The 23,137-nt window shown below is 49.3% G+C and overlaps 1 protein-coding gene across 9 annotated transcripts in view; it reads left to right on the top strand.

Annotated features, from left to right (window-relative positions):
• The window catches only part of dhrs7b (dehydrogenase/reductase (SDR family) member 7B), a 37,580-nt gene extending 17,842 nt beyond the window's left edge, over window positions 1-19,738 (top strand). For all 9 annotated transcript variants that reach the window (XM_086000273.1, XM_086000279.1, XM_086000280.1 and 6 more), the window contains 4 exons: window positions 1,187-1,397; window positions 8,514-8,606; window positions 14,363-14,515; window positions 18,907-19,738. In XM_086000273.1, coding sequence (XP_085856399.1) covers window positions 1,187-1,397; window positions 8,514-8,606; window positions 14,363-14,515; window positions 18,907-19,112 — 663 coding nt within the window. In that variant the 3' untranslated portion in view covers window positions 19,113-19,738. The remainder of the gene's footprint in view (window positions 1-1,186; window positions 1,398-8,513; window positions 8,607-14,362; window positions 14,516-18,906) is intronic.
• The last annotated feature ends 3,399 nt before the right edge of the window (window positions 19,739-23,137 follow it).

Here is a 23,137-nt window from a genome sequence, read left to right as displayed (position 1 = left end):
AGTCTCGGGGTTCAGGCAAAAGTTAAAAGCTGGCAACTATTAGTGCCAAGCATTATTTACTCTTCTCTCGGGTATTCTGCAGCACTTGGCTCGTGGTGAGGGAGCACTGTCCCATCCCCATTCTTCTTCTTAGGCAGTCCCTCGGAACCGAGGATGACTTGCTTCCACATTAAAAATGAGTTCTCAGGTGACTGATGAGTCCAATGCGGGGCCTACAGCCTCTGTCACAGGTGGGGCAGACGGTGGTTGAAGGGGCGGGTGGGTTGGATGCTTGGGTTGACTTGCGCTGCCTGCGCTTGGCTTCCGCTTGCTCCCGGCGAAGAGACTCGAGGTGTTCGGCACCTTCCCGGATGCTTCTCCTCCACTTTGTGCGGTCTTGGGCCAGGGATTCCCAGGTGTCGGTGGGGATGTTACACTTTTTCAAGGAGGCTTTGAGGGTGTCCTTGAAATGTTTCCTCTGCCCACCTGGGGCTCTCTTGCTGTGTTGGAGCTCCGAGTAGAGTGCTTGTTTTGAGAGTCTCGTATTGGGCATGTAGATGATGTGACCTGTCCATCGGAGCTGGTCGAGCATGGTCAAAGCTTCGATGCTGGGGATGTTGGCCTGAGCAAGAACACTGACGTTGGTGCGCCTATCCTGCCAATGGATTTGCAGGATCTTGCGGAGGCAGCGTTGGTGGTACCTCTCCAGTGCTTTGAGGTGCCTGCTGTACATGGCCCATGTCTCTGAGGCATACAGCAGGGCGGGTATCACTACTGCTCTGTAGAGCATGAGCTTAGTGCCGGGTTTGAGGTCCTGGTCTTCAAACACTCTTCCTCAGGCGACCGAAGGCTGCACTGGCACACTGAAGGCAGTGTTGGACTTCGTCATCGATGTCTGCCCTTGTTGACAGTAGGCTCCCGAGGTATAGAAAGTGGTCCACGTTGTCCAAGGCCTTGTCGTGGATTTTGATAATCGGGGGGCAGTACTGTGTGGCGGGGGCAGGTTGGTAGAAGACCTTTGTCTTACGGCTGTTTAGTGTAAGGCCTATGCTCTCGTACACTTTGGTGAAGGTGTTGATGATGGTTTGGACATTGCAGCCCAGACAGAACACCTCGTGAGAGTTCCCGCCATTCCCAGTTACATATAATGAACACGACAATCACTGCGCGGTTTGATTCTCACACTGCGCTTGGGTTCTGTTTACAGACGCACACACCTCAGGTGGTGACCTTTGACCTAGCGGACTTGGACACAGTGGCCAGCAGCGCACAAGAGATTCTCGATTGCTTTGGCCAAGTGGATGTACTAATAAACAATGCAGGGATCAGTTACCGAGGCAACATCCTGGATACGGCCGTTAGCGTTGATAAGAACGTGATGAATATCAACTATTTCGGACAAGTTGCATTAACAAAAGGTATCTCACTGTTGGCTTTTTGTTGTGTATTTCCGTGGGTTTTTACTGTTCCTGACTTCTAGGTCCGCCCGCCCCAACCCCAAGGCTGCACACTCGGAGGCTGGAGGGTTGTTTCTTGTCACTTCTCTGCCAGCGCTGCTCTATAACCAATCAGGAGGAGATACATGAAAGTGACCTGGGGTGAGGTCCACTCCCTCAGTGTGGGGAAGTGCTTTGTGCTGTGACAGCCCCCTCCCCCTCATTAAGGGGAGGGCTGAAATCAGGAACCGGCAGTGTGAAGAGAAGGCAGAAAAAAGGTCTTACATTTATATAGTGCCTTTCATGTGGCGTACTGAGGGAGCGCTGCACTGTCAGAGGTGCCGTCTTTCGGATGAGACGTTAAACCGAGGCCCCCGTCTGCCCCCTCGGGTGGACGTAAAAGATCCCGTGGCACTATTTCGATAGAAGAGCAGGGGAGTTATCCCTGGATCAACATCCCTCAAAACAGATTATCCGTACTTTATCACATTGCTGTTTGTGGGAGCTTGCTGTGCGCAAATTGGCTGCCGCGTTTCCCACATTGCAACAGTGACCACACTTCAAAAAAAGTACTTAATTGGCTGTAAAGCGCTTTGGGATGTCCTGAGGTTGTGAAGAGCGCTGTATCAATGCAAGTTCTTTCTTTATGAATTGGCTGCTGAGCCCCAGTGTAGCGGAAGGGGGTGGGAATCCGCCAGGGTTCCTGCTCCTGATTACCAGGCACCGACTCCTGCTGCGAAAGGCAGGTGTGGCGCACCTGTCTGGTGAAGATGGGATTGGGCTTGGCTGGCTTTCCCTCCACACTCGGATAACCACCCACAGTCACTGTCTAGTCTCACACTTGAACGAGCAATCGAGCAAGCATCCTTTCCGCTACCTGGGGAACTGTACTTCAGCACAGGGTCAGGAGAGCAGGGAGAGAGAAAAAAATGAATAACCCATTGGAAACTTCCGATCCCTCGCAGCAGCCGAGTGCTGCTGTCTTATTCTGGTGACCACTAGATGGCGATCAAGCAGCAGGAACAAGACATTTCTGGTTCCCCAAATATTAAAATGGGATTAATTGCTTCACTTTTGTGGCACCTCTGTCGAAGTTTGGATAACCTCTAGAAAGTTGAGCAGCAATCTTTTTTTGATGGATTCTTTGGTTTTGATTGTTAAACAACAATAGATCCCATGGAGTGGTCGATGAGCAGCCTCTTGGAAAGGCTCAGATGATGCTCGAGGAACAGCACCTCATCTTCCGATTAGGCACTTTACAGCCTTCCGGACTCTCTCTCGAGTTCAACAATTTCAGATCATAACCTCAGCCCCTATTACATTTTTATATATATTTTATCCACACCTTTGGTTTGTGCCTTTTCCTTTTTCATTCTGCCAGCGCATTTCACACTTCATCCAGAGCCGTCTTTTGTCTCTTTACCTGTCCTATTACCATCTCGTCTCACCTTGAATATCTCTTAATGTCTCTTCTTTCATCCCCTCCCCCATTTCCCAGCCCCCAAACTGGCCTTTTAATCTGTTTCATTTCCTGCCTTTTTTCTCAGTTCTGAAGAAGGGTTTCGACCTGAAACGTTGACTCTATTTCTCTCTCCACGGATGTTGCCTGGCCTGCTGAGTTTTTCCAGCGTTTTCTGTTGTTTCAGACGATGTGTCGACCTGCTGGAGCGAAGCTCGGGAGCTTTACTCTTTTTAAAAACATTTTGCGGGTGATAATTGGCCTTCGGTGGTGGCAGTGAATCGGCAGCTCGTGTTACACCGCGCCCAATGTTCTTTCCCATTGGCTTCCTCAGGTCCCTGTCATAGAGTCATTGAATCATAGAAAGTTACAGCACGGAAGGAGGCCATTTCAGCCCATTGTGTCCACGCCGGCCAACAAAGAGCTATCCAGCCTAATCCCACTTCCCAGCTCTAGGTCCGTAGCCCTGCAGGTTACAGCATCCCAAGTGCACATCAAGTACTTTTTAAATGTGGTTAGGGTTTCTGCCTCTACCACCCTTTCAGGCAGTGAGTTCCAGACCCCCACAACCCTCTGGGTGAAGACATTTCCCCTCAAATCCCCTCTAAACTTTCTCCCAATTACTTTAAATCTGTGCCCCCTGGTTTTTGACCCCTCTGCTAAGGGAAATAGGTCCTTTCTATCCACTTTATCTATGCCCCTCATAATTTTATACACCTCAATAAGGTCTCCCCTCAGCCTCCTCTGTTCCAAGGAAAACAGACCCAGTCTTTCCTCATAGCTAAGATTCTCTACTCCCGGCAACATCCTTGTAATTCTCCTCTGCACCCTCTCTAGTGCAATCACATCTTTCCTGTAATGTGGTGACCAGAACTGCACGCAGTACTCTAGCTGAGGCCTAACTAGTGTTTTATACAGTTAAAGCATAACCGCCCTGCTCTTGTATTCTATGCCACGGCTAATAAAGGCAAGTATTCCGTATGCCTTCTTAACCACCTTATCTACTTGGCCTGCTACCTTTAGGGATCTGTGGACATGCACTCCAAGGTCCCTTTGTTCCTCTACACTACTCAGTATCCTACCATTTAATGTGTATTCCCTTTCCTTGTTGGCCCTCCCCAAATGCGTTACCTCTCACTTCTCCAGATTGAATTCCATTTGCCACTGTTCTGCCCACCTGACCAATTTATTGATATCTTCCTGCAGTCTACAGCTTCCTTCTTCAGTATCAACCACACAGCCGATTTTAGTATCATCTGCAAATTTCTTAATCATACCCCTTATATTCAAGTCTAGATCATTGATATATACCACAAAAAGCAAGGGACCTAGTACTGAGCCCTGCGGAACCCCACTGGAAACAGATTTCCAGTCACACAAACACCCATCAACCATTACCCTCTGCTTCCTGTCTCCGAGCCAGTTTTGAATCCAACTTGACACTTTGCCCTGGATCACATGGGCTTTTAACTTTGTGACCAGTCTGCCATGTGGAACCTTATCAAAAGCCTTGCTAAAGTCCATATACACTACATCAAACTCACTACCCTCATCTACCCTCCTTGTTACCTCCTCAAAAAATTCAATCAAGTTTGTCAGACACGACCTTCCCTTAACAAATCCATGCTGACTATCCTTGATAATCCGTGTCTTTCTAAATGAAGATTTATCCTGTCCTTCAGAATTCTTTCCAATAATTTTCCCACCACCGAGGTTAGGCTGACTGGCCTGTAATTACTCGGTCTATCCTTTTCTCCCTTTTTAAACAAGGGTACCACATTAGCAGTCCTCCGGCGCCACACCTGAAGCCAGAGAGGATTGGAAAATGATGGTCAGGGCCTCTGCTATTTCCTCTTTTGCTTCGCTTAACAGCCTGGGATACATTTCATCCTGGCCTGGGGATTTATCCATTTTTAAAGCTGCTAAACCCCTTAATACTTCCTCTCTCACTATGTTTATTTCATCTAATATTTCACAGTCCTCTCCCCCCACCCCCCGATAGCAATGTCTGCTTCGCCCCTCTCCTTTGTGAAAACAGAGGCAAAGTATTCATTAAGAACCCTTCCGACATCTCCCGCCTCCACACACAGATTACCCTCATGATCTGTAATAGGCCCTACCCTTTCTTTAGTTATCCTCTTACTCTTAATATATTTATAAAACATCTTTGGGTTTTCCTTGATTTTACTTGCCAAGAATTTTTCATGCTCTCTCTTTGCTTTCCTAATATCCTTTCCTAATTGCACCCCTGCACTTTCTGTACTCCTCTAAAGATTCTGCAGTATTTAGCCCTCGGTATCTGTCATATGCCTCCCTTTTTTTCTTTATCCTACCCTGTATGTCTCTGGATATCCAGGGGGCTCTAAATTTGTTAGTCCCACCTTTTTTCTTTAAGGGCACATAATATTTGGTCTGCACCCTCCGGATCTCCTCCTTGAATGCCTCCCACTGCTCTGACACTGATTTACATTCAAGTAGCTGTTTCCAGTCCACTATGGCTAAATCCCCTCTGAGCTTAGCAAAATTTGCTTTTCCCCAATTTAGAATTTTTATTCCTGGTCTATCCTTGTTCTTTTCCATAACTACCTTAAATCTAACAGAATTATGGTCACTAGCACCAAACTGCTCCCCCACTGATACGCCTTCTACCTGCCCAGCTTCATTCCCTAAAACTAAGTCCAGAACCGCCCCCTCCCTTGTTGGGCTTGCTACATACTGGCTAAAAAAGTTCTCCTGGATACGTTTTAGGAATTCTGCACCCTCTATACCCTTCACACTAATTTTATCCCAGTTAATATTGGGGTAGTTGAAATCCCCTACTATTACTGCCCTATAGTTTTTGCACTTCAGAAATTTGTCTACATATTTGTTCTTCTATCTCCCTCTCACTGTTTGGGGGTCTGTAGTACACCCCCAGCAGTGTGATCGCCCCTTTTTTGTTTTTCAATTCGACCCATATGGCCTCGTTTGAGGATCCCTCCAACATATCATCCCTCCTCACGGCTGTAATAGTTTCTTTAATCAATATCGCGACCCCACTTCCCTTTTTACCTCCCTCTCTATCCCATCTGAAAATCCTGTAACCAGGAATGTTGAGCTGCCATACCTGCCCCTCTTTCAGCCAAGTCTCTGTAATAGCTATAATATCATAGTCCCAAGTATCTACCTGTGCCCTCAGCTCACCTGCCTTGTTCGCTATACTCCTTGCATTGAAGTATATACCATTTAGTACAGGCAAACCTCCTTGTTGACTACTATCTAGCCCTTGGTTCCTCTGTCCTTCCAATTTACTGTCTACGTTTTTGTTTTCCAATTCCAGGTTTTCTTCCCTTCCTACCTGACTCTATACTTAGTTTCCCATCCCCCGGCCAAGCTAGTTTAAACCCTTCCCAACAGCATGAGCAAACCCTCCTGCGAGGATATTGGTCCCGTTCCCATTGAGGTGCAACCCATCTGGCTTGTAGAGGTTCCAATTCCTCAGGAATCTAAAGCCCTCCCCCCTACACCATCTCTCCAGCCACGCATTCATCTGCTCTATCTTCCTATTTCTGAACTCACTAGCACATGGCACTGGTAGTTACTACCTTTCAGGTGCTGCTTTTTAACCTCTTTCCTATCTCCCTAAACTCTGCCTGCAGGACCTCATCCCTCTTCCTACCTATGTCGTTGGTACCGATATGGACCACGACCTCTGGCTGTTCACCCTCCCCCCTCAGAATGCCCTGCAGCCATTCAGTGACATCCTTGACCCTGGAACCAGGGAGGCAACATACCATCCTGGAGTCATGTCTGTGGCCGCAGAAACACCTGTCTGCACCCCTAACTATCGAATCCCCTATCACTATTGCTCTCCCTCTCCTCTTTCCCCCCCCCCTGCCTGTGCAGCTGAACCTTCAATGGTGCTATGGACTTGGCTCTGGCTGCACTCCCCAGATGAACCATCACCCTCACCAGTACTCAGCACCGAATATTGGTTGGTGAGCAAGATGGGCTCAGGGGACTCCTGCACTATCTGCCTGCTGCTCCTCTTCTGTCTGACGGTCACCCAATCGCTCTCTGCCTGCACACTCTTAAGCTGCGGCGTGACCACCTCCCGAAATGTGCTATCCACGTAGCTCTCAGCCTCGCGGATGCACAGCAGTGACTGCAACCGCCGCTTAAGCTCCGTAACCCGGTGCTCGAGCTGCTGGAGCTGGCGACACTTCCCGCACGTGTGGTTGTCCAGACCACGGGAGGTGTCCAGGACTTCCCACATGGCACAGGATGTGCATTCCCCAGGTGTGAGCTGCCCTGCCATACCTCTAATTAACCTCTAATTTACTAACCTAGCCGGAATAAACTTAAAAACTTTAAGAAAGCCAAGTAAAAACACTTGCCAGATACTCGCCAATCAGCTCCCTCCCCTTGTGCCGACGTCACTTTTGACTTCTGACATCACTCTTTGAAAGTTCTGCCGGTGCTGAGTTGGTGCCGCCTCTCGCCGGTCCGCTCTGCCGCCGCTGCGGCTCTGGCGTTTCACCTAATTTGGCTATTACCCATATCTTAGCCTTGACGGTGAATGTGAGGAAGCTGTTAGACCGTGAAGAAGCATCCCAATCCTGCCCTCGCCCTACTCCACAAATACACATTTCCCAGCACGAGTCATCGGGAGCAGGAACCCTGGTTAATCATAGAATCATAGAAGTTTACGGCACAGAAGGAGGCCATTCGGCCCATCGTGTCTGTGCCGGCCGACAAAGAGCTATCCAGCCTAATCCCACTTTCCAGCTCTCGGTCTGTAGCCCTGTAGGTTACGGCACTTCAAGTGCATATCCAAGTACTTTTTAAATGCAATGAGGGTCTCTGGCTCTACCACCCATTCAGGCAGTGAGTTCCAGACCCCCCACCACCCTCTGGGTGAAAAAGTTCTCCTCAACTCCCCACTAATCCTTCGACCAATTACTTTAATTCTATGCTCCCCTGGTTATTGAGCTCTCTGCGAAGGGAAATAGGTGCTTCCTATCCACTCTATCTAGGTCCCTCATAATTTTATACATCTCAATTAAATCTCCCCTCAGCCTCCTCTGTTCCAAAGAAAACAACCCCAGCCTATCCAACCTTTCCTCATAGCTAAAATTCCCCAGCCCAGGCAACATCCTCGCAAATCTCCTCTGTACCCGCTCTAGTGCAGTCACATCCTTCCTGTAATATTCCCCTCCCTGTGCTTGGGGATAGGGGCTAGTTGTAACGCCCCTACCACTGCCTGGCTGGGACTTGCTAACTCAACACAGACTGGAGACTGAAGCTAACTGGTCCGTAGGACTCATCTACACACAGGGCGAAGTCACTTTAGCATTGGGGCAGCTGCTCAGGAAGTTTCTAACCATCATCGGAACCAAAGTTGCAATACATACCGTGGGCTGGTTCTATTTTCTCTTCATGCTGGCTCGTGTAACTGCTGATATCGAGGGTCGCTTTGCTCGGTCTATATGTTTGACATATCAGGATGTGCATAGCGAAGCACTGACAGTTGTGTTGGATTCACTGCCAACAGTTGCTGACTGGGAAACAGCTCGACCAGCGCGAAGTGCGTAAGGAATATGCCACACTACACCGTAATGAAACGCTTTAACTCTTATGTCAATCACTTAACATTGCAGCCATCCTGCCCTCCATGGTACAGAGAAGAAGTGGGCACGTCGTAGCCATTAGCAGCGTCCAAGGGAAAATAGCAATTCCATTTCGATCTGCATGTAAGTATCGTGAAGCAATTGTCATTTACTGTTTCATGTCTACTTCAATCACCAGTATAATTGGGCAATGTATACACAGTAACCGGATCACATCTGGCCCTGATATATACGTTGGGCCAGAATTTACTGGAGCAGGGGATTCTCGCAGCCTGCCCCATTAGACTTGTTCGTGCACGTTTAGGTTTAAAAAATGTTGCCCACAAAGTTGCTGGAAGTGCGAGCTGATAACGGGGCACCTGGGACCTTGGTAAACTACGGGACCAATGGTCTATCCCCTTAACCAATGAAGTTAAAGGATTGAGAAATAAACAGGAAGGACTGAGAAGGAGGGTGAATTCAATGTCAATTCAGGTACAGCTAAGTTAATGGTGTGTGCATTCTCCATGGATGTGGCCAATACCTCTCCATTATTGGTGCGTTTGCAAAGGAAGGATATATTCCAAGCCGGATTTTCCTGGAGTGGGGCATCTCAGCATGCCCCGTTAGACTCTTTTTGACACGTTTCAGCCCAACCACCGTAACTTGCTGGAAGTGCGAGCCGATAACGGCACGGTGAGGGCAACGGCACCTGGGACCTTGGTGGATAACAGGACAAAGAGTGCATCTCCTTAACCAATGAGATTTAAGGATTGGGAAAGAAACAGATGGAGAAGGAAATAGGGTGAATTAGAGTCAAATCAGGTACAGAAAGAGAAATAAAGATTGGATCGAGGTGGAGAGAAAAAAAAGAGACAAAGGAAAGCTAAGAACAAAATTAAATTTGACATCTTTGAAATCTCCTAAAACAATTCACAACCTGAAGGAATGAGACTCCACGCTTATTTTTGTTCACTTTCTGGGCCAGAATAGGTTGATTGGCAGTTGTTAACAATTATCACGTCGTTGAAAGGGTACTTGCGCTATTAATTACTAGACTTAGCTTTCTATGGCACGTTTAATGGCCAATTAATGCGTAAATGTAGCAACTTCATGAAACTCACGGGGAGGTTGAGGGCGAGCTGCCATTTTCATGAAGCTAACAGCAGAGTGGTGCAAATCGGCCAGGAACTTATGGCGATTCGCAATTATCGTAGAATGGTTGCAACGCAGAAGGAGGCCATTCGGCCTGTCGAGCCCGTGCCGGCTCTCTGCAGGAGCACTTCAGTTAGTCCCACTCCCCCGCCCTTTCCCCGTAGCCCTACAAAAAGTTTTCCTTCAGGTACTTATCCAATTCCCTTTTGAAATCCACAATTGAGTCCGCCTCCAACACCCTTTCAGGCAGTGCATTCCAGATCCTAACCACTCGCTGCATAAAAAAGTTTTCCCTCATGTTGCCTTTGATTCTTCTGCCAATCACCTTAAATCTGTCTCCTCTGGTTCTCAACTCTTCTGCCAATGGGAACAGTTTCTCTCTCTGTCTAGACCCCTCATGAGAACAACCCCAGCTTCTCCAGTCTATTCACGTAGCTGAAGTCCCTCATCCCTGGAACCATTCTTGTAAATCTTTTCTGCACCCTCTCTAAGGCCTTCACATCCTGAAGTGCGGTGCCCAGAATTGGACACAATACTCATACAGGGTAGGATAAAGGAAAAAAAGGGAGGTGCATGACAGATACCGAGGGCTAAATACTGCAGAATCTTTAGAGGAGTACAGAAAGTGCAGGGGTCCAATTAAAAAGAATATTAGGAAAGCAAAGAGAGAGCATGAAAAATTATTGGGAAAACCCAAAGATGTTTTATAAATATATTAAGAGTAAGAGGATAACTAAAGAAAGGGTAGGGCCTATTAGAGATCATGAGGGTAATCTGTGTGTGGAGGCAGGAGACGTCGGTAGGGTTCTTAATGAATACTTTGCGTCTGTTTTCACAAAGGAGAGGGACGAAGCAGACATTGCTATCGGAGGAGTGTGAAATATTAGATGAAATAAACATAGTGAGAGAGGAAGTATTAAGGGGTTTAGCAGCTTTAAAAGTGGATAAGTCCCCAGGCCCGGATGAAATGTATCGCAGGCTGTTAAGCGAAGCAAAAGAGGAAATAGCAGAGGCCCTGACCATCATTTTCCAATCCTCTCTGGCTTCAGGTGTGGTGCTGAAGGACTGGAGGACTGCTAACGTGGTACCCTTGTTTAAAAAGGGAGAAAAGGATAGACCGAGTAATTACAGGCCAGTCAGCTTAACCTCAGTGGTGGGATAATTATTGGAAAGAATTCTGAAGGACAGGATAAATCTTCATTTAGAAAGACACGGATTAATCAAGGATAGTCAGCACGGATTTGTTAAGGGAAGGTCGTGTCTGACAAACTTGATTGAATTTTTTGAGGCGGTAACGAGGGTGGTAGATGAGGGTAGGGCGTTTGATGTAGTGTAGATGGACTTTAGCAAGGCTTTTGATAAGGTTCCACATGGCAGACTGGTCACGAGGTTAAAAGCCCATGGGATCCAGGACAAAGTGTCAAGTTGGATTCAAAACTGGCTCGGAGGCAGGAAGCAGAGGGTAATGGTTGATGGGTGTTTGTGTGACTGGAAGGCTGTTTTTAGTGGGGTTCCGCAGGGCTCAGTACTAGGTCCCTTGCTTTTTGTGGTATATATCAATGATCTAGACTTGAATATAGGGGGTATGATTAAGAAGTTTGCAGATGATACTAAAATCGGCTGTATGGTTGATACTGAAGAAGGAAGCTGTAGACTGCAGGAAGATATCAATAAATTGGTCAGGTGGGCAGAACAGTGGCAAATAGAATTCAATCTCGAGAAGTGTGAGGTAATGCATTTGGGGAGGGCTAACAAGGAAAGGGAATACACATTAAATGGTAGGACACTGAGTAGTGTAGAGGAACAAAGGGACCTTGGAGTGCATGTCCACAGGTCCCTGAAGGTAGCAGGCCAAGTAGATAAGGTGGTTAAGAAGGCATACGGAATGCTTGCCTTTATTAGCCGTGGCATAGAATACAAGAGCAGGGAGGTTATGCTTCAACTGTACAAAACACTGGTTAGGCCTCAGCTAGAGTACTGCGTGCAGTTCTGGTCACCACATTACAGGAAAGATGTGATTGCACTAGAGAGGGTACAGAGGAGATTTACAAGGATGTTGCTGGGAGTAGAGAATCTTAGCTATGAGGAAAGACTGGATAGGCTGGGTCTGTTTTCCTTGGAACAGAGGAGGCTGAAGGGGAGATCTTATTGAGATGTATAAAATTATGAGGGGCCTAGATAGAGTGGATAGAAAGGACCTATTTCCCTTAGCAGAGGGTTCAAAAACCAGGGGGCACAGATTTAAAGTAATTGGGGGAAGGTTTAGAGGGGATTTGAGGGGAAATTTCTTCACCCAGAGGGTTGTGGGGGTCTGGAACTCACTGCCTGAAAGGGTGGTCGAGGCAGGAACCCGAACCACATTGATAAAGTACTTGGATGTGCACTTGGGATGCTGTAACCTGCAGGGCTACGGACCAAGAGCTGGGACGTGGGATTAGACTGGATAGCTCTTTGTTGGCCGGCGCGGACACGATGGGCCGAAATGGCCTCCTTCCGTGCTGTAACTTTCTATGATTCTATACTCCAGTTGAGGCCGAACCAATGTTTTATAAAGGTTCTTCATAACTTCCTTGCTTTTGTACTCTATGCCTCCATTTATGAAGCCCAGGATCCCATATGCTTTTTGAACCATTTTCTCAACCTGCCCTGCCACCTTCAACGATTTGTGCACATATACCCCCAGGTCTCTGTTTATGCACTCCCTTTAGAATTGTACCCTTTAGTTTATATGTCCTCTCCTCGTTTTTCCTACCAATGCTTTTCTGCATTAAATTTCATCTGCCACGTGTCCACCCATTCCACCAGCCTGTTTATGTCCTCTTGAAGTCTATCACTATCCTCCTCACTGTTCACTATATTTCCAAGTTTTGTGTCATCTGCAAATTTTGAAATTGTGCCCTGTACACCCAAGTCTAAGCCGTTAATATATATCAATAAAAAAAGCAGTGGTCCTAGTACCGACCCCTGGGGAACACCACTGTATACCTTTCTTCAGTCCGATAAACAACAGTTCACCACTAGTCTCTGTTTCCTGTCACTTAGCCAATTTCGTATCCATGCTGCCACTATCCCTTTTATTCCATGGGTTTCAACTTTGCTGGCAAGCCTATTATGTGGCACTTTATCAAACGCCTTTAGGAAGTCCATGTACACCACGTCAACCGCATTGCCCTCATCAACCCTCTCTCTGTTACCTCATCAAAAAACTCGATCAAGTTAGTTAAGCACGATTTGCCTTTAACAAATCCGTGCTGGCTTTCCTTAATTAATCCACACTTGTCCAGGTGACGGTTAACTTTGTCCCCGATTATCGTTTCTAAAGGCTTTCCCACTACCGCGGTTAAACTGACTGGCCTGTAGTTGCTGGGTTTATCCTTGCACCCTTTTTTGAACAAGGGTGTAACATTTGCAATTCTCCAGTGCTCTGGCACCAGCCCTGTATCTATAGAGGATTGGAAGATTATGGCCAGTACCTCCACAATTTCCACCCTTACCTCTCTCAGCATCCTAGGATACATCTCGTCTGGTCCTGGTGACTTATCTACTTTAAGTACAGCAAGCCTTTCCAGTACCTCCTCCATATCAATTTTTATCCGATCCAGTATCTCAACTACCTCCTCTTTCACTGACTTTGGCAGCATCTTCTTCCTTGGTAAAGATGCAAAGTACTCATTTAGTACCTCAGCCATGCCATCTACCTCCATGCGTAGGTCTCCATTTTGGTCCCTAATTGGCCCCGCCCCTCCTCTTACTACCCGTTTACTATTTGTATGCCTATAGAAGACTTTTGGATTCCTTTTTATGTTAGCTGCCAATCTATTCTCATACCCTCTCTTTGCCCCTCTTATTTCCGTTTTCACTTCCCCTCTGAACTTTCTATATTCAGCCTGGTTCTCACTTGTATTCTCAACCTGACATCTGTCAACCTTTTTCTGCTTCATCTTACTCTCTATCTCTTTTGTCAGCCAGGGAGCTCTGGCTTTGGTTGCCCTACCTTTCCCCCTCGTGGGAATGTACTTCGACTGTACCCGAACCATCTCCTCTTTAAAGGCAGCCCATTGTTCAATTCCAGTTTTGCCTGCCAATCTTTGATTCCAATGTACATCCTGGGCCAGATCCGTTCTCAACCCACTGAAATTTCCCTTCCTCCAATTAAGTATTTTTACTCTAGATTGCACCCTGTCCTTTTCCATAGCTAATCTAAACCTTATGATACTGTGATCACTCTTCCCTAAATGTTCCCCTACTGACACTTGCTCTACTTGACCCACCTCATTCCCCACAACCAGCTCCAGCAATGCCTCCTCCCTCGTTGGGCTGGAAACGTACTGATCAAGAAAGTTCTCCTGAACACACTTCAGAAATTCTTCCCCCTCTCTGCCCTTTACACTGTTACTATCCCAGTCTATATTAGGATAGTTGAAGTCCCCTATTATCAGCGTATCCCTTCCTCGCCACAAGCAGCTGGCCGATTTGCACATTAGTAACGCAGTGCATCGTTCACACGCCATTAATTTTTCAGCAAAATCTGGCCCATTGCTTCCACTGGAAAAATCTTAACTCTGCATTAAAATTTAGATTGTATCAAAAGGTTCACCATTCTATACTGTTCTGACTTAATGCATTCTAATCGGCGCCCTTAGTCAGGGGGGACTATTTTAAGGTTACACCTACATTTTTTTCCTTTTTGTCAAATTGCTGGATTGTGAGGAATCAAAATGTTCCTAATTGGATTGTCGTTCCAGACGCAGCATCTAAACACGCCACCCAAGCCTTTTTTGACTGCCTGCGCGCAGAGGTGGAGCAGTGCGGAGTTCAGGTGACCGTAGTCAGTCCAGGATATATCCGCACCAACCTTTCCCTGAACGCAGTGACTGGCAATGGATCCAAGTATGGCGGTACGTTTTTAATCACTGTGTAGTGTGGGGATCTCTCATTTACTGATAAGTCAGTGCCAATGTCTATAACACCATTATTGGTATGAGTATGACAGTATAAATGGGTCTAAGAGTCAATTAAATGGCTTACTGGAGAGAGAGAGAGTGAGGGGATTTACTGGTCATACATCTCATTTGCTGTTTGTGGGAATGAGACTGATGCGCAAGATGTCAGCCACATTTCCCTGCGCAAAAGCTACTGCTTTTCAAGGCAACTCATTGTATGTGAAGCAGCCACAACTTGTATTTATACAGCACCTTTAACGTAGTAAAACATCCCATGGCACTTCACAGGAGCGTTATCAGACAGAAATTGACACCGAGCCAAAGAAGGAGGCATTAGGGCAGGTGGCCAAAAGCTTGATCAAAGAAGTAGGTTTTAAGGAGAGTCTTAAAGGAGGAGAGAAGTTGTTTAGGGAGGGAATTCCAGAGCTTAGGGCCCAGGCAGCTGAAGGCACGGCCACCAGTGGTGGTGCGCTGAAAAGCAGGGATGCACAAGAGGCCAGAATTGGAGGAACGCAGAGATCTCGGCGGGTTGTAGGGCTGGAGGAGTTTACAGAGATAGGGAGGGGTGAGGCCATGGAGGCATTTGAACACGAGGATGAGAATTTGAAAATGGAGGTATTGCTGCTCCGGGAGCCCAATGTAGGTCAGCGAGCACAGGGGGTGATGGGTGAACGGGACTTGGTGCGAGTTGGGACACGGGGCAGTGAGCACAGGGGAGTGATGGGTGAACGGGACTGGGTGCGAGTTAGGACACGGGGCAGCGAGCACGGGGTGATGGGTGAACGGGACTTGGTGCGAGTTGGGACACGGGGCAGTGAGCACAGGGGGTGATGGGTGAACGGGACTTGGTGCGAGTTGGGACACGGGGCAGCGAGCACGGGGTGATGGGTGAACGTGACTTGGTGCGAGTTGGGACACGGGGTAGTGAGCACGGGAGTGATGGGTGAACGGGACTGGGTGCGAGTTGGGACACGGGGCAGCGAGCACGGGGTGATGGGTGAACGGGACTGGGTGCGAGTTAGGACACGGGGCAGTGAGCACAGGGGGTGATGGGTGAACGGGACTGGGTGTGAGTTAGGACACGGGGCAGTGAGCACGGGGTGATGGGTGAACGGGACTGGGTGTGAGTTAGGACACGGGACAGTGTGCACAGGGAGTGATGGGTGAACGGGACTGGGTGTGAGTTAGGACACGGGGCAGTGAGCACAGGGGGTGATGGGTGAACGGGACTTGGTGCGAGTTAGGACACGGGTCAATGAGCACGGGGTGATGGGTGAACGGGACTGGGTGCGAGTTGGGACACGGGGCAGTGAGCACGGGGTGATGGGTGAACGGGACTTGGTGCGAGTTGGGACACGTGGCAGTGAGCACAGGGAGTGATGGGTGAACGGGACTGGGTGCGAGTTGGGACACGGGGCAGTGAGCACGGGGTGATGGGTGAACGGGACTTGGTGCGAGTTGGGACACGGGGCAGTGAGCACGGGGTGATGGGTGAACGGGACTCGGTGCGAGTTGGGACACGGGGCAGTGAGCACGGGGTGATGGGTGAACGGGAATGGGTGCGAGTTAGGACACGGGGCAGTGAGCACGGGGTGATGGGTGAACGGGACTTGGTGCGAGTTGGGACACGGGGCAGTGAGCACGGGGTGATGGGTGAACGGGAATGGGTGCGAGTTAGGACACGTGGCAGTGAGCACAGGGAGTGATGGGTGAACGGGACTGGGTGCGAGTTGGGACACGGGGCAGTGAGCACGGGGTGATGGGTGAACGGGACTTGGTGCGAGTTGGGACACGGGGCAGTGAGCACGGGGTGATGGGTGAACGGGACTCGGTGCGAGTTGGGACACGGGGCAGTGAGCACAGGGGGCGATGGGTGAACGGGACTGGGTGTGAGTTAGGACACGGGTCAATGAGCACGGGGTGATGGGTGAACGGGACTGGGTGCGAGTTAGGACACGGGGCAGTGAGCACGGGGTGATGGGTGAACAGGAATGGGTGCGAGTTAGGACACGGGGCAGTGAGCACGGGGTGATGGGTGAACGGGACTTGGTGCGAGTTAGGACACGGGGTGATGGGTGAACGGGACTGGGTGCGAGTTGGGACATGGGTCAGTGAGCACGGGGTGATGGGTGAACGGGACTGGGTGCGAGTTAGGACACGGGTCAATGAGCACAGGGGGTGATGGGTGAACGGGACTGGGTGCGAGTTGGGACACTGGACGGGGTGATGGGTGAACGGGACTTGGTGCGACTTAGGACACGGGTCAATGAGCACGGGGTGATGGGTGAACGGGACTGGGTGCGAGTTGGGACACGGGACAGCGAGCACAGGGGGCGATGGGTGAACGGGACTTGGTGCGAGTTGGGACACGTGGCAGTGAGCACGGAGTGATGGGTGAACGGGACTGGGTGCGAGTTGGGACACGGGGCAGTGAGCACAGGGGGTGATGGGTGAACGGGACTCGGTGCGAGTTAGGACACGGGGCAGTGAGCACGGGGTGATGGGTGAACGGGACTCGGTGCGAGTTGGGACACGGGGCAGTGAGCACAGGGGGTGATGGGTGAACGGGACTCGGTGCGAGTTGGGACACGGGACAGTGAGCACAGGGGGTGATGGGTGAACGGGACTGGGTGCGAGTTAGGACACGGGGCAGTGAGCACGGGGTGATGGGTGAACGGGACTGGGTGCGAGTTAGGACACGGGGCAGTGAGCACAGGGGGTGATGGGTGAACGGGACTGGGTGTGAGTTAGGACACGGGGCAGTGAGCACGGGGTGATGGGTGAACGGGACTGGGTGTGAGTTAGGACACGGGACAGTGTGCACAGGGAGTGATGGGTGAACGGGACTGGGTGTGAGTTAGGACACGGGGCAGTGAGCACAGGGGGTGATGGGTGAACGGGACTTGGTGCGAGTTAGGACACGGGTCAATGAGCACGGGGTGATGGGTGAACGGGACTGGGTGCGAGTTGGGACACGGGGCAGTGAGCACGGGGTGATGGGTGAACGGGACTTGGTGCGAGTTGGGACACGTGGCAGTGAGCACAGGGAGTGATGGGTGAACGGGACTGGGTGCGAGTTGGGACACGGGGCAGTGAGCACGGGGTGATGGGTGAACGGGACTTGGTGCGAGTTGGGACACGGGGCAGTGAGCACGGGGTGATGGGTGAACGGGACTCGGTGCGAGTTGGGACACGGGGCAGTGAGCACAGGGGGCGATGGGTGAACGGGACTGGGTGTGAGTTAGGACACGGGTCAATGAGCACGGGGTGATGGGTGAACGGGACTGGGTGCGAGTTAGGACACGGGGCAGTGAGCACGGGGTGATGGGTGAACGGGAATGGGTGCGAGTTAGGACACGGGGCAGTGAGCACGGGGTGATGGGTGAACGGGACTTGGTGCGAGTTAGGACACGGGGTGATGGGTGAACGGGACTGGGTGCGAGTTGGGACATGGGGCAGTGAGCACGGGGTGATGGGTGAACGGGACTGGGTGCGAGTTAGGACACGGGTCAATGAGCACAGGGGGTGATGGGTGAACGGGACTGGGTGCGAGTTGGGACACTGGACGGGGTGATGGGTGAACGGGACTTGGTGCGACTTAGGACACGGGTCAATGAGCACGGGGTGATGGGTGAACGGGACTGGGTGCGAGTTGGGACACGGGACAGCGAGCACAGGGGGCGATGGGTGAACGGGACTTGGTGCGAGTTGGGACACGTGGCAGTGAGCACGGAGTGATGGGTGAACGGGACTGGGTGCGAGTTGGGACACGGGGCAGTGAGCACAGGGGGTGATGGGTGAACGGGACTCGGTGCGAGTTAGGACACGGGGCAGTGAGCACGGGGTGATGGGTGAACGGGACTCGGTGCGAGTTGGGACACGGGGCAGTGAGCACAGGGGGTGATGGGTGAACGGGACTGGGTGCGAGTTAGGACACGGGGCAGTGAGCACAGGGGGTGATGGGTGAACGGGACTCGGTGCGAGTTGGGACACGGGACAGTGAGCACAGGGGGTGATGGGTGAACGGGACTTGGTGCGAGTTGGGATTCGTGCAGCAGAGTTTTGGATGAGCTCAAGTTTATGGAGGGTGGAAGAGCATTGTTTGTTTCTGAGAGACATGAAAAGGTAACTTCCCATTTGTAACTGTGTCTGTCCTTTTCCTACTTCTTGATCGACCTCCTCTTCTTTCCTACTCTCTCCAACCTCGGTGGTGTCCGGTGCTTTGAGACTCAGCCCGACACTTAGGCTTCTTGTTGCTCGAGGGTTTGGGAAAACTGTCTGTGAAGTGTTGCGGGATTGGTGAACAGGCCCATTCTATTGACCTATTTTTGTTCTCTTTAAACCAGTGATGGACAAGACAACAGCGGAAGGCGACGATCCTCGTGCTGTTGCCAAAGCCGTTCTCACGGCGGTTTGCCGGAGGAAGAAGGATGTCCTGTTAGCGGGGTTACTGCCCACCGCCGCAGTTTACTTGCGAACCTTGCTTCCGAGTCTCTTCTTTCCCGTCATGGCAGCCAGGGCTAAAAAGGAGCGCAAGATGAAGGATAATTAACCCTGTCCTGGGTCCCCCAAAACACACACTACACACACTACTACTACTGAGGCCCCTTGGTGCAACTCCCACAACTGGTCGACAAACTGACTGTCGCTTGTTTGTGCCCAAACTACGTCTCCTGAACTCCATCCGTGTTTGCTTGGCTGATTTTCCAGATTCTTTGCTGATTACACTGAAACCAGGGTAAATGAAGTACGATTGAACATGAGCTAAAAAAGACTTCAACCGAATCCCTGCTTTAAGTGGGTATAAAGAGCAGAACTCTAATGTGCATCATTGCATTCACACTCCACAAGTTTAGTGAGAGTGCAAAGCCCAAAGCACTTTGCACAACTTGGACTGCGCATCAGGTGTGAATGCCCGAACCAGCTTCTGGAGTGGAGTGGAGTGAGACCACCTCCTCCGGGGACTCTCACGCCACTTTTGTTCCATCATGTCTGGCCCAAAACCAGATTCAGGCTGCGCTTGCACTGTAACCGCAGCATCAGCGCCAAGTGAAGCCCCTCGTTATCGTGTAAATGCATCCGAAAGTATTACATGTGTAAAGTCATCTGTTTACAATGTGTCGCATTTCCATGCAAGCAAATAGAGATGATGGATAAAGGTTTGATTTTTGTCAGAAAGCAAGGATCTGCCACTCTGGATATTGTGCTAAACTGTGTGTGCGAGCGAGCGAGTGAAGAATAAATGCTGGGCCGGCTGATTTCAGTGGGGGTGGGTAGGGGAAGAGCAGACAATGTGACTGCAGTGACAGTGTAAAGCACTTTCACTTTGTACCTCGTACGCATGGTCTGTGTGATCTCCTGACCGGCTTTCAATCGCCTGAGGGGTTCGGAGTGGAATTTTTCATCCCTCCCCTCCCCATTAAATAAAATATCTGATTTGAAGTGTGGAGGAGTTCGCTGCTGGTAAGAAATGTTCTACTGGGGCAACTATATTCCAGTCCCAGTAGAAGAGGGACAATTGGAGCATTTTAATTTCTTGCTAATGATGTCAAGCATGTAAAGTGAGGAATTCAAACAGAGAGTTGGGGGAAGTGTGTGGGGAGAGTGGTGGGTGTGTGGGGAGAGGGGGGAAATGGAGTAGGGGAGTGGGTGGGGGAGAGAAGAGAGGGGTTTGGTGCTGTGGGGGGGGGAAGAAAAGTGGGGTTTGGGGGGGAAAGAGACAGTTGTCTCATCTGAAATGTAGATGCAATGTGAAGCTAAGGTTCCTGTCCACCTATTTAGGTGGATGTTACAGATCTATTACTCAGAGCTGAGTTTTGGCCAATATTTATCTGGGAGCTGATCCTACGAAAAGAAATTCCACATCAACTGGTCATTGATCTAATTGCTGTTTGTTTCAAGATGGTAATGCAGAATGACTGCCCATGTTTGCCTTTATAACAATTCACTGCACTCCATAAACTAATTCATTGCACAAAATACTCGCAGCTGTTTTGATGACATAGGTGCTATGTAAATATAGAATTAGTTATTGGAGGCACAGGCCAAATGTAGCTGATAGAGAGGACTCATGCACCACTAATTGACATTACACAGATGGAGTCCTGCACTCCTCCTCGCCAGCATGACTGGAACCATTTTGGTTGTCGTTACGGAACCCCTGTTCCTCTCCTCCAACCCCGTGCCCCCCCCCCCCCCACCTCGCATCTTTTACAAAGGTGGTACGTGATCAATGTTCCCTGTAAGCTGCAGAGCCACGTAGTGATGGGAACGGTCCTGCGCAGGCCGCTCACCAGCTTTGACGCTGTAAATACCGCGTATGCGCAGAACAAAGTGCAGCTTAGAGGGAACATTGTATGTGATACTGGGGTCTTGCTCTGCAGGTGACGGTGCTCATTTGGAACCCTGGCTGTTCCTCGCCTGTAAACCTTCACAGTGAGTGATGGCAGGCTGAGACACCAGTGGGGACATCAGGGCTAAGCCTTACCTCCACAGATGTGTGTTGCCCAGAAAGATTCATGAGGCAGCAACCAGGAGATGGAACCCTGGCCCTCTGGACCCAGGGCTACAAAAGCCAATTATAGTGACCTATTGGTAGTTGAACCAAGCTAGGAGGAGAGATTGGGTCGATTGGGCTTATACTCACTGGAGTTTAGAAGAGAGGGGATCTCATTGAAACTTATAAAATTCTAACAGGACTAGATGCAGGAAGGATGTTCCCGATGCCAGAGGAGTCCAGAACCAGGGGTCACAGTCTAAAGATAAGGGGTAAGCCATTTAGGACAGAGATGAGGAGGAATTTCTTCACCCAGAGAGTGGTGAACCTGTGGAATTCTCTACCACACAAGGCAGTTGAGGCCAATTCATTAAATATATTCAGGAAGGAGTTAGATATATTTCTTAAGACTAAAGGGATCAAGGGATATGGGGAGAAAGCCGGGACAGGGTACTGAGTTTGGATGATCAGCCATGATCTCATTGAATGGCGGAGCAGGCTCGAGGGGCCGAATGGCCTACTCCTATCTTCTATGTTTCTAGGTCAGCAGAAACCAAGGATTGAGTCCTGTAAAGTTCATAACCAAATCATGTTAGTAACCACTTACTAACGAATCCATTAGGGAATATTTTAACCGCTAACATTTGCAGCCAACCTAACACTATTATCCCTTAAATAGTAAGTCAGGCGCAGTTGTGCGAAACCCAATGGAAAATATCAGAGACCCACTCAAAATTAATCTAATAGCAGCTGACTGTTAATGACATGGTAGTAATGTAATCAAGAGACTCCGACTACATCTGAACAAACGATGATTAATCTCAAGATATTAATTTTGGTGTGAACCTTACGGAAGAATATCTAGATCTATCCCTATGCTAACATAAGAACTAGGAGCAGAAGTGGGCCATACGGTCCCTCGCGTCTGCTCCGCCATTCAGTAAGATCATAGCTGATCTTCGACCTCAACTCCACTTTCCTGCCCGATCCCTTGGTTCCCCTAGAGTCCAAAAATCTCTCGATCTCGCCCTTGAATATACTCAATGACTCCGCACCCACAGCCCTCTGGGGGCAGAGAATTCCAAAGGTTCACCAGCCTCGGTGAAGAAATTCCTCCTCTCGGTCTTAAATGGCCAACCCCTTATCCTGAGACTATGAAAGAAAGACTTGCATTAATATAGTGCCTTTGACGACCGCCGGACATCTCAAAGCGCTTTACAGTCAATGAAGTACTTTTGTATGCCCTCTAGTTCTAGACTCTGCAGCCAGGGGAAACAGCCTCTTGGCATCTACCCTGTCAATCCCCCTCAGAATCTTATATGTTTCAATGAGATCACCTCTCATTCTTCTAAACTCCGGAGAGTATCGGCCCAATCTCTCCTCAAAAGGATAACCCCCTCATTCCAGGGATCAGTCTAGTGAACCTTCGTTGCACCACCTTTAAGGCATGTATGTCCTTTCTCAGATAAGACCACCAAAACTGCACAGTACTGCAGGTGTGGTCTCGCCAAAGCCCTGCACAATTGTAGTAAGTCTTCCTTACTCCTGTACTCCAACCCCCTTGCAATAAAGGCCAGCATACACCTCAACAGCTAATGCATGCAGTCATTGAAGTGTGATGTTAGCCCTCTTGTGTGAGCAAGTGATGTTACTACTGTAGATTTATTGAACAATAACCTGTAGCAGACTATGTTGAGTTCTATGGCTGGTTTGTGTCGCTGTTAATGAAACTAATGGCCCTAAAATTACACTGATAATAATAGCAAATAGACATTTGTGTAAAATTCCTTTATCTCTATTTGAACAGAAGTATTAACCTGTTTATTTCAAATGGATTAAGATATCCATTAAAATAGTGGTGAAAAGAATTGAATACCAATGCATTGAGCACTCGTACATAGTATAACTTCACAGGTCCTTGGGGTTCCAGTAGTGAGGCTTCAACTCATACACTTACTGTAACCTGTAGGTTTGTCAATTATTGAATTTTAGATCCACTGATAAACTGCGACAAGAGCTATTTGGTCATGATTAAAATTAATTATTGACTCTGGCTGGAACTTTGCATTAGCAGCTACAAC

The sequence above is a fragment of the Somniosus microcephalus genome, chromosome 11, assembly GCF_052327205.1.
Source record: "Somniosus microcephalus isolate GS21.2 chromosome 11, FLI_Smic_1.0, whole genome shotgun sequence".
Taxonomy (NCBI): Eukaryota; Metazoa; Chordata; class Chondrichthyes; order Squaliformes; family Somniosidae; genus Somniosus; species Somniosus microcephalus.
This window is presented reverse-complemented; position numbering and strand designations above follow the sequence as displayed.